Below are 16,360 nucleotides of genomic sequence, written 5' to 3'. Positions count from 1 at the left end.
GTGATTTTTGCAACGGATTAACGAGTTGGTTGTTTTCTGCAAACCTAGCCGCAAATATAGTAGTTTTCTGTAATTAACTCCTGTAATATCAGTTAATAACAGCATGATGAACTACATTTGCACCATTCTGTCAAAGCATCCACCACCAGCTAAGGTAACTTCCTTGCTAAATATAGCAGGATCTAGGTCAGACGGAGCCCCGAGGGACCCTGCTAAGAGAATTTATAGTGGTACAATTAGGTTAGACGGAGCCCCGAGGGACCCACAAGGTACTAGGGCGCCCCCCCCCCCCAGGGCGTGTCGGGCGTGTCCTAGTGCCTTGCCGTCTACTCGTTTGCCTTCTTGTCCCCTCCCGAAGCTTCTAGGGTCTCTCTTGTCAAGAAAAAAATCATCAAAAAGTTTCGTAGCGTTTGGACTTTGTTTGGTACTGATTTTCTGAAAAATAAAAAATAGGCAAAAAACAACAACTGGCACTTGGCACTGGGTTAATATGTTAGCCCTAGAAAATGATATATAATTGCATATAACACATCTAAGATTGATACTATAATAGCATAGAAAAATAAAAAATTATAGTTACGTTGGAGACATATCAGGCCGTTTGGACCCGGCGGGCTAGTAGAAGCCTAGTTTGCCCCTATTGACGCGTTGGTCGGTTATCGCGGTGGTGGTGGAGGAAGTTCCCTCCCACTTGGCTACGTTGCCGGTACCCTCGATTCTGGTGTCCTCTCCTTCTTCCTCTTGGCCTCGTGTCGGTGACCTCAGTGAGACAACGAGGATGGCCCCAAGCCGGTGGTGGCGCATGCTGGTGGGTGGCACGCTGGGTGGAGCTCGATGGAGCGTCTCAGGTGGCGGTGGTTGTTTTGGGTCGGGAGAAATCCTGGCTGCTCATTTGTCACCAACGTGGTGACGCTTGTGGGCGTCGCCGTTCCTTCTCGAAGGGCGTCGGGTATACCCCTTCCATACTACCCTTTGCGTATCGGGGAAACCCTAGGACTAGTCCGGGCAGCAACGACATCGTCATCGCATTCCTTCTTAAAGGTGCTGCTTGGTATGCGACGCTTCGGAGTTGTTGTTGATCTTCAAGGACTGTAGTTTCATGCAGGCCCCTAGTTCCTCAGGTATTAATCCACTCAATTTGTTCCAAGAAATATCAAGGCACCCTAAATTTCTCAGCTTTCCTATCTGTGTAGGTATGGATCCAGATAATTGGTTCAATGATAAGTTCAGGCTATATAGGTTTACTAAAGTCATCATTTCTGGTGGAATCTCACCGCTGAGATGGTTAGAATCGAGTGTTAGTTCTACTAGGTTGGACAATTTAGAAAGGATTGGAGGTATGGAACCCGTGATCATATTTTGTGCTAGATGTAGTACTGTTAGTTGGGTACATGCACCTAAATTTGGTGAGATCCGCCCGGAGAGTCTATTTGATGTGAAATCCATCCTTATGAGTTGTGGATACACACCAAAATGCTGAGATATATCTCCAGTTAGTTGGTTCGACTCAAGGCTAAGTCGAACCAAACTTGTGCATGTCTTTAAACTCCTTGGAATGGGGCCACTAAACATATTGTAAGATACATAGAGATGTTGAAGTCTGCCACCTGAACATATATTTGCGGGTAAAGGTCCTGAAAGTGAGTTGTTATGTAGCCCAAGTTCAAAAAGATTTATGAGAACTCCAAATTCTCGAGGAAGAGAACCTGATAATTTGTTATCGTAGATGTGCAAGATTTGGATGCTTTGCATCTTTCCAAAAGTATTTGGTATTGATCCCGAAATTTGGTTCTGATACAAGGTTAAGATTTCGAGATTCATCAAATTCCCAATCTCTCAGGGAATGGAACCGGTTATCTGATTTCGAAAGAGGTGTAGTATTTCTAGTTTGGTTATATTTCCTAAGTTGCTAGGAATAGAGCCAAATATTTGGTTACTGGACAAGGCTAAACTCTCGAGATTCAGCAAGTAGCCCAATTCTGAAGGTATTGGGCCTGTGATTTGATTTGTACTGAGAAAAAGTAAATTGAGCATAGTGAGGTTGCCTAGTTCTGGGGGTATTATACCTGTTATTTGATTTGTGAAGAGAGCAAGTTGGTTTAGCACAGCGAGGTTGCCTAGTTCTGGGGGTATTGGACCTGTGATTTCATTTTCAAAGAGATAAAGTGTGCTCATCATTGTGAGATTGGTTATGGAGATTGGAATTGGACCTGAAAAATCATTTGAATTAAGCTCAAGAATTTGCAAATGGACTAGCCTGCCTAGTTCTTGGGGTATAGTCCCTGAAAGTTGATTACCAAACAGGCATAATGCATTTAGTTGGCTCAGATTTCCAAGGGTTTTAGGTATCAAACCGCTTAAGGTGCTGTTGCTTAGTTGTAGATTTTGTAGGTTGACAAGTCTTCCAATCTCCTCAGGAATGGGACCTGATACCATGTTTTGGTGAATGAGAAGATCAGTTAACATTGTTAGGTTACCCAGAGATGTAGGGATATGCCCTGTGAATTTGTTAAATGAGAGCTCAAGAAGCCTGAGACTTTGCAGGTCACCAATTTGAGCAGGAATTTTCCCTGTGAGCTGGTTGTAGGGAAGGTTAAGTACCGAAAGTGCTGACAGTGAGCCGATACTAGCAGGCAGTGCACCATGGAGACTGTTGTTTTGAAGGTCAATATATGCAAGGAATGGAAGAGCCGAGAAATTGAGCTCACCAAGCTGGCCATGGATATCAGCATCAGGCAGAGAGATGTTGGTCACCGCCCAGGGCATGTGGCGGCCATGGCGAACAGCCATGCACATGATGCCCGTCCAGTTGCATGGGCTAGTGTTTTCCTGCCAAGAGCTCATCTGCAGCGGTGGGGTTGCAAGTGCAGCTTTCCAGTTGAGGAGGGCCGTGTGTTGAGACCTGAGTGAGATCCCTCCATGGCGTGCCGCATGTGCTTCTTCCAAGAGAAAAAGGCATGAGACCAGCAGTAGGCAGCAGAGGTAGAACAAAGGTGTTGAGCAAGATAGCGTTTTGCTGCCTAGTGTTTGCATGGTGTGTATTGGTTGGGGGATGTGATTCTGTGCACAATGCAACTCTGTTAATGAGTATTTAACCAGTGTGTCGTCCATTGTTGTGAGGTCCTGAGTCAACACACAACATTTGCGTGGAAGCTCTTTGTGAAAGGAGTTGAGTGGAAGCTTTTTATTTTCGAAAAGGAGTTGAGTGGAAGCTCTGCTGGATGGCTGTTTTCCAATGTATGTCGCCATCTCTGCCCCTTTTTTCTTTCCTTTGGCAGCCTGTTTTCTTCTTCAGTGTCGCCATCTCTTCCTGAAAGCAATTGGAGGCAGGGTAGAAGGGAAACTACAACGTATGCACTAAATGGACTTGAGTTAACATTGCAGTCGAGTTTTTATTTGATAGTGTACTTGTAACTGCTTCAGTTATTTCTTAAGCTATTCTATAAAATGTTCCCTTTTCGCTTTTGAGCTGGGTACATGGAAAAAAAGATTTAGCTCAAGTGGTGGTGCAACACAACTATGAACCGTGAAAAATTCTATGTTAGAATTGTATCGATGGTAGAAATAAAGGTTCCTGTGTGGAATTTTGGTCAATACAAATACTGGACCTCAGGTATTGTTGGAAGTCACGTGTCCAAGGAAAAATGAGGTACTGGCTGCAACTTGTGGAATTCAAAGGCTGCACAACCAAGCAGCATCTTGACAACACTGACTGAAGAAAAACTCGAAGCTCAAGTGGGTTGGTTCGGTAAAATTCTACTACTAGCCCTTTCTGTACGTCTCTGCCGGCCCATGTACATGTTGATTGTCGTGCAACTGCTTCAGTTATGGTAATTCCATAAAGAAGAAGCAGCTTCTCTTGAGCTATTCCCTGAAATGTTTCCCTTATTTGCTTTTCAGCTGGTACATAGAACAAAAGATTTAGCTGAAGGACTCGTGACCGGTGGCGCAAGGAAACGATTAACCGTGTGAAAACTCCGTGATGGAACTCAATCGATGGTAAAAATAAAGGTTTCTATGTTCAGTTTTGGTTAATACAAATCATGGACCCCAAGTATTGTTGGAAGTCATGTGTCCGAGAAAAAAATGTGGTACGTAGTGGTTGCAACATGTGGAATTCAAAGCATGTACAAGCAAGCAATATCATGATCACACTGACTGAAGAAAGGTTCCGAGCTCAAGTGGGTTGATTCGGTAAAATTCCACTAGTAGCGCTTTCTGTACGTCGTTGATTGTCGTGTAACATCCAGCACACATCCCAGCACAGGTATGCCTTTGTAGTTTATGAGCATTCAAAAGTGAGCAAATTTATTACTATTGCTTCCATACTTTGGTGGCTCATGGAAGTGCATAGAGATGTATACAATGCAACAGCAGAAACCGCGTTGAACATATGCGCCGAAGATAAAGCACAGTAAGTTGAGAGTTGCTTCATTACACCCCTCTTGATAACTTTTAAAAGGATACTTTGGTCTACTAAAGATTAGATAATCCCAATTCTTTAGGTACGTGGGGGTCGGGTCTTCAACTCTTCATGGTTGCATTCAAAGTCCCAGCCGTGCTATCCTCCCGGAGCTTAACCGAGTATTTATGATATGCTTTACTTCAGTTTGACTAGCAAAGTGTTCTGCATCTGCTCTAATCCTAGCAATGGCTCAGGTGAATTCGCGTGTAAACCTCGTCGAAGACCCTGCCACTCCTTTCACGCCAAAAGGACCAAATCACCAGAACTACCATGGAGTATAGGCTCTTCTCTGCTGCCGCCCGCCTTCCACGTCCAGCGCGACCTGCACGCGCTGGCTCCACCCGAGCACCTCGCCGCCGTGGACGTGCTCACGTGCAGCTACTCGCTGAGCGCGCCGTTCTCGGCGAACTCCAACACCACTCGTGGTTCACCTTGACCGCAGCTCCCACGTTGCCGGGAACACACTTCACTGTTGTCCTCTTCTCGATCGGCGGGTGCGCGGCCAACTCAATTCAGCTCATGCCGCGGTGGATGGTCGGGTACGGGGGGTGTCCAAGTACAACGCCGTGCACATGGACGGCGATACGATGGTGTCGCGCTTCCCTCGCGTCACGGTGGGTCTCCGCCTCGACAAAGAGTAGCATCCCCAGGCTCGTGCCTGGGGGCGCCTCACCGTGATTCAGCGAAGCAATTGTTGACATCGCACCGCACCGCAGGGACCGAATAAATTGCTCATGTAGTCTAAATGTCTAATGCAACGTCATTAGAGGAATTGAAGATATAACATTGTTTGTTATCTCAGTGGAAGAATTCGAGATAATTAATGTGATTTGTGTGTTGCTAGGAGAAAACCAAAGATGACAAGACATTAACTTTCCTGTTGCTCCCGTCGTTTTGCTCCATGAGTGTCTTCCCATTGTTTATTTTGGAATGATAATGGATCTTTGCTTGCATGCACGACCATCATTATGTTTAGCTGCTAAGTTCCTTCGTGTGGAAATTCCCAAGCCTAGTGGACCAGAAGTCTTGTTGGAAATCATGTACTGGAGGAAAAGTGAGGTAGTGTGGCTGCAACCTGTGGAATCCAAAGGCTGTACAACCAAGCAGCATCATGACCACACATGACTGAAGAAAAGTTCCAACACGCTCAAGTGGGTTGATTCGGTAAACTTCTGCTACTCGCGCTTTCTGTGTGTGTTGATAACATCCAACACGCCAATATTCACAGGTATGCCCCTTTGTAATTTACTAGTAGTCCACAGTTTGCAGATTATTACTATTGCATTCATAATTTTAATTTGAACTAAAACCACGACGAGTAAATCGGAACGGAGGGAGTAGTTCATAGCAGTGCATAGAGACGTACAGTATACATAGCAGAAGCGGCTGTAAACACTTTATGAATGCTCGACAAAGGTAAAACCATAGTACGTTGAGGGTTGCTTTGGCAGACGTGGGCGACAACCTGAACAGGAGGCTGAGGATGGTGTCCCTGACATTAATGGTTGGCGGAGGCTGAAGTATGTGAGGTTGCATGGCGGGTCCAGGAACTCCACCGCCATCTTCTCCGAGCAGATGAGTATTTCGCTACAGCAGCAGAGCTCACGAAAGCTCAATGGGTGAGTACCCTGTTATATGAACAAAAACAGTACGTTGAGCTGCAATTTTTAGAAAATCAATGCTTTCATTACAAAGCCCAACTGTAACATGCCATTCTTCAATATTTGTTGCCTGCATGCTTGTTGATCCCAAGTAAGGGAAGATAATTTCGATGTACGGGTCCTCAATGTTCGCTAGCTCCGAAATCTGTGTGGAACACAGAATCACAAGAATCAGATTCAAGACTATGCTAAATGGAACACAAAAATTGCAACATTGCAGCTCAGTTGCTTACTTGGGATTTTTATCTACTGTTGCTTCAGTTGATTCTTAATGATCCATATGCCTCGTGACTTCAGTTTGATGTGAATTATAATTTTAGCTAGGATCTGCATCAGTGCTGTTTTTGGTTTCGTTATACTAGCAGCGTGTTGTGCAGTTTATTTCTGAAGAAATACAGCATGCATGGGCCTATGATCCTTTTCCCCAAGGACATGGAAAATAATAATAACTACTATAAGGGTTGGGCGCGCTTTGCTGCGCCATCTGGTGTTATTGGGTTTTCATAAGTTTTTACTCCCTGTATTTCAAAATATTGGGTTCATTAGTTTTTTGAAAAGTGAAACCTCTATAAGTTTAACCAAGTTTGTAGAGAAATATATCAATATCCATAATATCAAATTGGTGCCATTCGATTCACTATAAAATGAATTTTCATATTTTATCTATTTAGTATTGTGGATGTCGATATATTTGGCTTTGAACTTGGCCAAAGTTAAAGAAATTTGACTTTTCAAAAACCTAATACACCTTATATTTTGAAACTGAGAGTATTTGGTTTGGCGAGTGGGGCAGACAATGGAGTATGTTTTCTTTTTATTTATATAATGCAGTGTTTTGGTGGGCCTTCCGCGATGTGATTCAGTGTTACTTGTTAATCGATCCATACTTATTTGTGAAAAATTTCTACGTCGGTGGCTGCATATATTATACTGGTGCTAAAATATCATATGTTGGCACTTATTTTTATTGGTGGCGAGAGGGTGCACGAGGTTGATATGTTTTTACAGGCTGATTGCCGCCGATTGATTTGAATCGTTGACCGGGTCAACATCATGAACCAAATCCAAAATTGAATAAATGGGAGAGCTTTAAAATTAGAAAACATATGATTTAGAAGAATTCAATGAGAGCTCGTTCAGAAATTGAGTGACCTAGCTTCAAATTGGCGACCTCAATTAAGTGTGAGGCCTTAAAAATTAGGGAGCATAGTGTATTAATAGTAATATGTGGAAACATGCATGTTTCATTTTAGCTCAAGTATAAAGCACCACACAAAATACATAGCCAGCAAAATTGGCATCTTGATGAGCTACAAATACATGGTAAATGATGTTCCAACTAGCTGAACGATCCTTTTTACTCCGCATATAAGATTTGTCTTAAGTCAAATTTCGTAAAGTTGGACCAACTTTATAGAAAAAAATATCAGCATTCACAATACAAAATCAACATCATTACATGCGTCATGAATTAATTTTCATATTGTATAACTTCTGTATTGTAGATGTTGACATTTTTTCACATAAATAGAAGGATCTAGAAAATCAGAGCCTTTGAGTGGTGTGTTGGATTTACAATTTCAGGATCTTTGTACCATGTAAAGACATGAATCTCGATATCTCATCCCTCAAATGGTATCTTAATTTCTGCTATTTCAATACACTCACAATATATACTATTGATAGGTAAACCCCCTCAAAAAGGTAAGAACAAAATGTTGTTGAGTGCTGGACGTCCAGAGCAAAGACATGATGTTACTACCTACCTGCAATTAGCACACGTCTATTTTATAGGCCTTCAGTAGTTTCAGTTGTTCCTCAACTTCGGGTCATTTTGGAATCTAAACATCCACAATTATGCTAGTAGTAACTAGCACTATTCTTTTGAGAAGCAGTCAAGGGCATCTTCCAATTGAGTCAATAGCAACAAAACAAGCTTGTCGCCTTTGTACATGTCCATCGAAACTTGGACGTAATATTATTACTACAATGATCCATACCAAAATCGCCATGCAAACATAGCAGGCAGATATATATGTATATATGTCTTCAAAATCACTTTTGCAATAAAAAAGAGTTCATGACATTTACTTAAATAATACAAATAAGTAACACCAAACTGTCATATAGTGCCTCCACAGCAAAAACAGGGAATCTTGGGGCCTACTTATGCCGGTTTCGAAACGGCTACAGAGAGTAGAAATAAAGCAACCAGAATTACGTACGGTTGATAGTAATACACTAAGTGGTGCCTTGCCTACTATTGAAGTTTCATTCACCATATGCCGTCCAAAGATCATCATTAGACTGTCATATAGAAAAGTCATACAATAAAGGTAGAAAGCAGTAGAAAGTCCATACAAGTGAATCTAGGTCGGATGATGCACACAACCTTGTCCAATGATGCACACTGAACAACTTAATGTCTTCAGCAACAAATTTATAGTGAAAATTTTGGAGACCACTTCATCAATAGCCGCCAAGACCAGATCTCTTCCTAAGGGCATCTGAATAGTTGCTGGAGTAGTGAACTGACTTGGTGACACCCTGCGCAGCTTGCAGAGGGACCTCACCACAACACTCAATGACCAAAGACTAACTTATGTGCACGCCTCAGTTCAGCCACTCCAACATCAGTAATGTAATGACACAACTGAAGTGTGAGATTACTCAAGCCTGGGGTGTGCGCAATGAAGCGCATCCCAGCATCAGTTACTGCATGACACAATATAAGCTGAAGTGTCTCCAGATGTGGTGAGGATGAGAGGCCCTTCATCCCCTTGTCATCAAAGAAGTTGGCGGTATTTAGCACAAGAACACGAATCGGGCAGGACTGAATGAGCACCAGAAAACCCTGCTGTGTGAATCCTATTTCGGATGGCCAGTCAGGGGAACATCCTCTAAAGTTGAGATCCACCATCTGAAGCATACGACAGTTTCGGTCTAGAGCGTAAAGGCTGTTATCAGTAAATGACGTCCTGGTTTCACAATAGCCGACGCCTCTAGAGTAGGGCTCCAGGTTGAGCCAAAGTGAGATGCTTTTAAGGTTGTTGCAGCTCCGAGATAATGCAATCATGTCATTGTCATTTAGGGCACAAACATACTCAAGGAAAAGCTTCTGCAATGCTTTACATTTCCCTAGGACAACACGAAGTCCTACTTCTGGCCAAGTTTTAATACGCGCTAACCTTAAATCCTTCAAACTCTTACAGTAGAAATCATATATATCCGTGCTGTGAGCATCGTACGAGGAGTCATAGACCACATCTTCCGTAAGACATTCATATTTTCCTCTTTTGCTCTCAAACTCAAACTTCTGGAGCTTCATCCATCCTGAATAACCAAACTTTAGGAAGTCATGATGATTGATTCCTTGGCAATTCTTTACTACAAGCTCTTCCAACGATACATCCCTACCAAGGTATTCCAGCCACTCTACACTGTTGATTTTCTTGCAATCCATAAGGTGGAGAGCGGATAGATTTGTGCAACCAACTGCAATTGAGAAAAGCCCAATCCAAGTTATTTGTGTTGGGGAATGTAGTAATTTCAAAAAAATTCCTATGCACACGCAAGATCATGGTGATACATAGCAATGAGAGGGGAGAGTGTTGTCCACGTACCCTCGTAGACCGAAAGCGGAAGCGTTATAACAACGCGGTTGATATAGTCGTACGTCTTCACGGCCCGACCGATCAAGCACTGAAACTACGGCACCTCCAAGTTCTAGCACACGTTCGGCTCGATGACGATCCCCGGACTCTGATCCAGCAGAATGTCGGGGAAGAGTTCTGTCAGCACGACGGCGTGGTGACGATCTTGATGTTCTACCGTCGCAGGGCTTCGCCTAAGCACCGCTACAATATTATCAAGGACTATGGTGGAGGGGGGCACCGCACACGGCTAAGAGATCGAGAGATCGATTGTTGTGTCCTTGGGGTGCCCCCTGCCCCCGTATAGAAAGGAGCAAGGGGGAGGCCGGCAACCCTCTATGGCGCGCCCCCAAGAGGAGTCCTAGTAGGTTTCCACCTAAAGGGAGAGAGAGGGAAGGAAGGAGAGGGAGAGGGAGAAGGAAAGGGGGGCGCCGCCCCCCCTCTCCTAGTCCAATTCGAACCAGATGGGGAGGGGCGCGTGGCCCGCCCTAGATCGCCCCTCTCTCTCTCCACTAAGGCCCATCGAGGCCCATTAGTTCCCCAGGGGGTTCCGATAACCCTCCGGCACTCCGGTTTTATCCGGAACACTTCCGGTGTCCGAATATAGTCGTCCAATATATTAATCTTCATGTCTCGACCATTTCGAGACTCCTTGTCATGTCCGTAATCACATTCGGGACTCCGAACAAACTTCGGTACATCAAAACTCATAAACTCATAATATAACTGTCATCGAAACCTTATGCATGCGGACCCTACGGGTTCGAGAACTATGTAGACATGACCGAGAACCATTCCGGGTCAATAACCAATAGCGGAACCCGGATGCTCATATTGGCTCCTACATGTTCTACGAAGATCTTTATCGGTCAAACCGCACAACAACATACATTGTTCCCTTTGTCATCGGTATGTTACTTGCCCGAGATTCGATCATCGGTATCTCAATACCTAGTTCAATCTCGTTACCGGCAAGTCTCTTTACTCGTTATGTAATGCATCATTCCGTAACTAACTCATTAGCTACATTGCTTGCAAGGCTTATAGTGATGTGCATTACCGAGAGGGCCCAGAGATACCTCTCCGACAATCGGAGTGACAAAACCTAATCTCGAAATACGCCAACTCAATATGTACCTTTGGAGACACCTGTAGAGCTCCTTTATAATCACCCAGCTACGTTGTGATGTTTGGTAGCACACAAAGTGTTCCTCCGGTAAACGGGAGTTACATATTCTCATAGTTATAGGAACTTGTATAAGTCATGAAGAAAGCAATAGCAACATACTAAACGATCAAGCGCTAAGCTAACGGAATGGGTCAAGTCAATCACATTATTCTCCTAATGATGTGATCCCGTTAATCAAATGACAACACATGTCTATGGTTAGGAAACATAACCATCTTTGATTAATGAGCTAGTCAAGTAGAGGCATACTAGTGACATTAAGTTTGTCTATGTATTCACACATGTATCATGTTTCCGGTTAATACAATTCTAGCATGAATAATAAACATTTATCATGATATGGGGAAATAAATAATAACTTTATTATTGCCTCTAGGGCATATTTCCTTAAGTCTCCCACTTGCACTAGAGTCAATTATTTAGATTACACAGTAATGATTCTAACACCCATGGAGCCTTTGTGCTGATCATGTTTTGCTCGTGGAAGAGGCTTAGTCAACGGGTCTGCAACATTCAGATCCGTATGTATCTTGCAAATCTCTATGTCTCCCATCTGGACTTGGTCCCGGATGGAATTGAAGCGTCTCTTGATGTGCTTGGTCCTCTTGTGAAATTTGGATTCCTTTGCTAAGGCAATTGCACCAGTATTGTCACAGAAGATCTTCATTGGTCCCGATGCACTAGGTATGACACCTAGATCGGAAATGAACTCTTTCATCCAGACTCCTTCATTTGCTGCTTCCGAAGCAGCTATGTACTCCGCTTCGCATGTAGATCCCGCTACGACGCTTTTTTTAGAACTGCACCAACTGACAGCTCCACCGTTCAATATAAACACGTATCTGGTTTGCGATTTAGAATCGTCCGGATCAGTGTCAAAGCTTGCATCGACGTAACCATTTACGACTAGCTCTTTGTCACCTCCATAAACGAGAAACATATCCTTAGTACTTTTCAGGTATTTCAAGATATTCTTGACCGTTGTCCAGTGATCCACTCCTGGATTACTTTGGTACCTCCCTGCCAAACTTATCGCTAAGCATACGTCAGGTCTGGTACACAGCATTGCATACATGATAGAGCCTATGGCTGAAGCATAGGGAACATCTTTCATTTTCTCTCTATCTTCTGCTGTGGTCGGGCATTGAGTCTGACTCAACTTCACACCTTGTAATACAGACAAGAACCCTTTCTTTGCCTGATCCATTTTGAACTTTTTCAAAACTTTATCAAGGTATGTGCTTTGTGAAAGTCCAATTAAGCGTCTTGATGTATCTCTATAGATCTTGATGCCCAATATGTAAGCAGCTTCACCGAGGTCTTTTATCGAAAAACTTTTATTCAAATATCCCTTTATGCTATCCAGAAATTCTATATCATTTCCAATTAATAATATGTCATCTACATATAATATCAGATATGCTACAGAGCTCCCACTCACTTTCTTGTAAATACAGGCTTCTCCAAAAGTCTGTATAAAACCATATGCTTTGATCACACTATCAAAGCGTTTATTTCAACTCCGAGAGCCTTGCACCAGTCCATAAATGGATCGCTGGAGCTTGCATACTTTGTTAGCACATTTTGGATCGACAAAACCTTCCGGTTGCATCATATACAACTCTTCTTCCAGAAATCCATTCAGGAATGCAGTTTTGACATCCATTTGCCATATTTAATAATCATAAAATGCGGCAATTGCTAACATGATTCGGACAGACTTAAGCATCGCTACGTGTGAGAAAGTCTCATCGTAGTCAACCCCTTGAACTTGTCGAAAACCTTTCGCAACAAGTCGAGCTTTGTAGACAGTCATATTACCATCAGCGTCAGTCTTCTTCTTGAAGACCCATTTATTCTCGATGGCTTGCCAATCATCGGGCAAGTCAACCAAAGTCCATACTTTGTTCTCATACATGGATCCCATCTCAGATTTCATGGTCTCAAGCCATTTTGCGGAATCTGTGCTCATCATCGCTTCCTCATAGTTCGTAGGTTCGCCATGGTCAAGTAACATGACTTCCAAAATAGGATTACCGTACCACTCTGCTGCGGATCTCACTCTGGTTAACCTACGAGGTTCGGTAGTAACTTGATCTGAAGTTTCATGATCATTATCATTAGCTTCCTCACTGATTGGTGTAGTTGTCACAGGAACCGGTTCTTGTGATGAACTACTTTTCAATAAGGGAGTAGGTATAGTTACCTCATCAAGTTCTACTTTCCTCCCACTCACTTCTTTCGGGAGAAACTCCTTCTCTAGAAAGGATCCGAATTTAGCAACAAAAATCTTGCCCTCAGATCTGTGATAGAAGGTGTACCCAATAGTCTCTTTTGGGTATCCTATGAAGACACATTTCTCCGATTTGGGTTCGAGCTTATCTGGTTGAAGTTTCTTCACATAAGCATCGCAGCCCCAAACTTTAAGAAACGTCAACTTTGGTTTCTGGCCAAACCACAGTTCGTAAGGCGTCGTCTCAACGGATTTTGATGGCGCCCTATTTAACGTGAATGCGGCCGTCTCTAAAGCATAACCCCAAAACGATAGTGGTAAATCAGTAAGAGACATCATAGATCGCACCATTTCTAGTAAAGTATGATTACGATGTTCGGACACACCATTTTATTGTGGTGTTCCGGGTGGCGTGAGTTGCGAATCTATTCCGCATTGCTTCAAATGTAAACCAAACTCGTAACTCAAATATTCTCCTCCACGATCAGATCGTATAAATTTTATTTTCTTGTTACGGTGGTTTCCCACTTCACTCTGAAATTCTTTGAACTTTTCAAATATTTCAAACTTGTGTTTCATCAAGTAGATATACCCATATCTGCATAAATCATCTGTGAAGGTGAGAAAATAACGATATCCACCGCGAGCCTCAATATTCATTGGACCACATACATCAGTATGTATGATTTCCAACAAATCAGTTGTTCGCTCCATAGTTTCGGAGAACGGCGTTTTAGTCATCTTGCCCATGAGGCATGGTTCGCAAGTACCAAGTGATTCATAATCAAGTGATTCCAGAAGTCCATCAGTATAGAGTTTCTTCATGCGCTTTACACCAATATGACCCAAACGGCAGTGCCACAAATAAGTTGCACTATCATTATCAACTTTGCATCTTTTGGCTTCATCATTATGAATATGTGTATCACTACTGTCGAGATTTAATAAAAATAAACCACTCCTCAAGGGTGCATGACCATAAAAGATATTACTCATATAAATAGAACAACCATTATTCTCTGATTTAAATGAATAACCGTCTCACATCAGACAAGATCCAGATATAATGTTCATGCTCAACACTGGCACCAAATAACAATTATTTAGGTCTAAAACTAATCTCGATGGTAGATGTAGAGGTAGCGTGCCGACCGCGATCACATCGACTTTGGAACCATTTCTCACGCGCATCGTCACCTCGTCCTTAACCAATCTTCGCTTAATTTGTAGTCCATGTTTTGAGTTGCAAATATTAGCAACAGAACCAATATTAAATACCCAGGTGCTACTGCGAGCATTAGTAAGGTATACATCAATAACATGTATATCATATATACCTTTGTTCACCTTACCATCCTTCTTATCCGCCAAATACTTGGGGCAGTTCCGCTTCCAGTGTCCAGTCTGCTTGCAGTAGAAGCACTCAGTCTCAGGCTCAGGTCCAGATTTGGGTTTCTTCTCTTGAGCAGCAACTTGCTTGCTGTTCTTCTTGAAGTTCCCCTTCTTCTTCCCTTTACCCTTTTTCTTGAAACTGGTGGTCTTATTGACCATCAACACTTGATGCTCCTTCTTGTTTTCTACCTCCGCAGCCTTTAGCATTGCGAAGAGCTCGGGAATAGTCTTGTCCATCCCTTGCATATTATAGTTCGTCACGAAGCTCTTGTAGCTTGGTGGCAGTGGTTGAAGAATTCTGTCAATGACACTCATCAGGAAGATTAACTCCCAATTGAATCAAGTGATTATTATGCCCAGACATTTTGAGTATATTTTCACTGACACAACTATTCTCCTCCATCTTACAGCTATAGAACTTATTGGAGACTTCATATCTCTCAATCCGGGCATTTGCTTGAAATATTAACTTCAACTCCTGGAACATCTCATATACTCCATGACGTTCAAAACGTCGTTGAAGACCCGGTTCTAAGCCGTAAAGCATGGCACACTGAACTATCGAGTAGTCATCAGCTTTACTCTACCAAACGTTCTTAACGTTGTGAGTTGCATCTGCAGCAGGCCTGGCACCCAGCGGTGCTTCCAGGACGTAATTCTTCTGTGCAGCAATGAGGATAATCCTCAAGTTACGGACCCAGTCCGTGTAATTGCTACCATCATCTTTCAACTTAGCTTTCTTAAGGAACGCATTAAATTTCAACGGAACAACAGCACGGGCCATCTATCTACAACAAACATAGACAAGCAAAATACTATCAGGTACTGAGTTCAGCCTGAGAGACACCAATTTCTTGCAATTCGCTAAGCAATCAAGCCCAGAGTCATCGATGTGTGAGTAGAAGCTTAATGTGAGATCAATCAGCGAGGAACAGTGAGATGAAAACACAAGAAGGCCTTTGTTGTCCAGCTGCTTTCCATGTCTAGGTATCCAACCAGAGTACTTGATTTCCAATTTCCGTAGATTTGGGAAGCGGTCGCACAATGATGTCAGTGCTTCTGTACCAGTGCAAAGACCCAAACCAACACGGATAGCACCCCTTTGATTCCCCTCTATCCTGTAGAGCTGCTTTGACACGAGGGAAAGAGAATTGAGATCACTTGTCCTGGTGAACCTGTTGAGAATCTCTGTCAGCAGAGCCTCCGGTAGGTCCTCCATCAAACAAATTCAATTCAGCTGTACCAATCATAAGGTAATATATATCAAGGTTCAGAAAACAACCAAAGAGCTGGACTAAAACTGATGATACATCAGAATAAAGCATGTGAAAAGATTGAGATCACACTGGCAGCTGTAATTATGAATGATTTACTGTATCCATCCAATACTTGTGTGTTTTTTATATATAAGAATGGAGAGATTAATTGTACTAGTATGTAACACCGTATCTATCCATAGATTGCTAGCAAGAAACAATGAAGCTACCGGCCACATCATTAAATTAAGAGTGAATTCCACTTTTTACTCCTTAGTTATGCATTTTTGACACTAATTACCCTGTCGAATGAAAAATCATCAAGATTACCCCTTTTAAAAGCTTTGAAACCTTGTTTTTTTATGCGTGTCTATTGGGCAAGGTGTAAGGTGTTGACCAGAGTTTAAAAATATCAAGACGAGGAGGAGGATTTGAACATATGGGTAAGAGAAATCTGAACATGAATATCGATTATGCCCTCAGATCTTTACGCATTTTACCGTGCCACGTC

At 42.7% G+C, this 16,360-nt stretch overlaps 1 protein-coding gene and 1 pseudogene across 1 annotated transcript; both read right to left on the bottom strand.

Moving 5' to 3' along the window:
• Window positions 1–667: 667 nt before the first annotated feature.
• LOC119315023 (probable leucine-rich repeat receptor-like protein kinase At1g35710) lies at window positions 668–3,045 on the bottom strand. The gene has a single exon (XM_037589691.1). The coding sequence runs from the start codon at window positions 3,031–3,033 to the stop codon at window positions 1,837–1,839; it is 1,197 nt and encodes a 398-aa protein (XP_037445588.1). The 5' UTR covers window positions 3,034–3,045; the 3' UTR covers window positions 668–1,836.
• A 5,550-nt stretch (window positions 3,046–8,595) lies between these two features.
• On the bottom strand, window positions 8,596–15,824 carry LOC119349935 (annotated as a pseudogene).
• Window positions 15,825–16,360: the final 536 nt, after the last annotated feature.

This window comes from Triticum dicoccoides, chromosome 1B (genome assembly GCF_002162155.2).
Source record: "Triticum dicoccoides isolate Atlit2015 ecotype Zavitan chromosome 1B, WEW_v2.0, whole genome shotgun sequence".
Lineage (NCBI taxonomy): Eukaryota > Viridiplantae > Streptophyta > Magnoliopsida > Poales > Poaceae > Triticum > Triticum dicoccoides.
Note: the sequence above shows the minus strand (reverse complement) of the source record. Positions and strands in the feature narration are given on the sequence as shown.

Bases quoted from the DNA above. Each gene is read 5' to 3' on its own strand.
- LOC119315023 (XM_037589691.1), bottom strand. From the start codon at position 3,033: ATGCAAACACTAGGCAGCAAAACGCTATCTTGCTCAACACCTTTGTTC.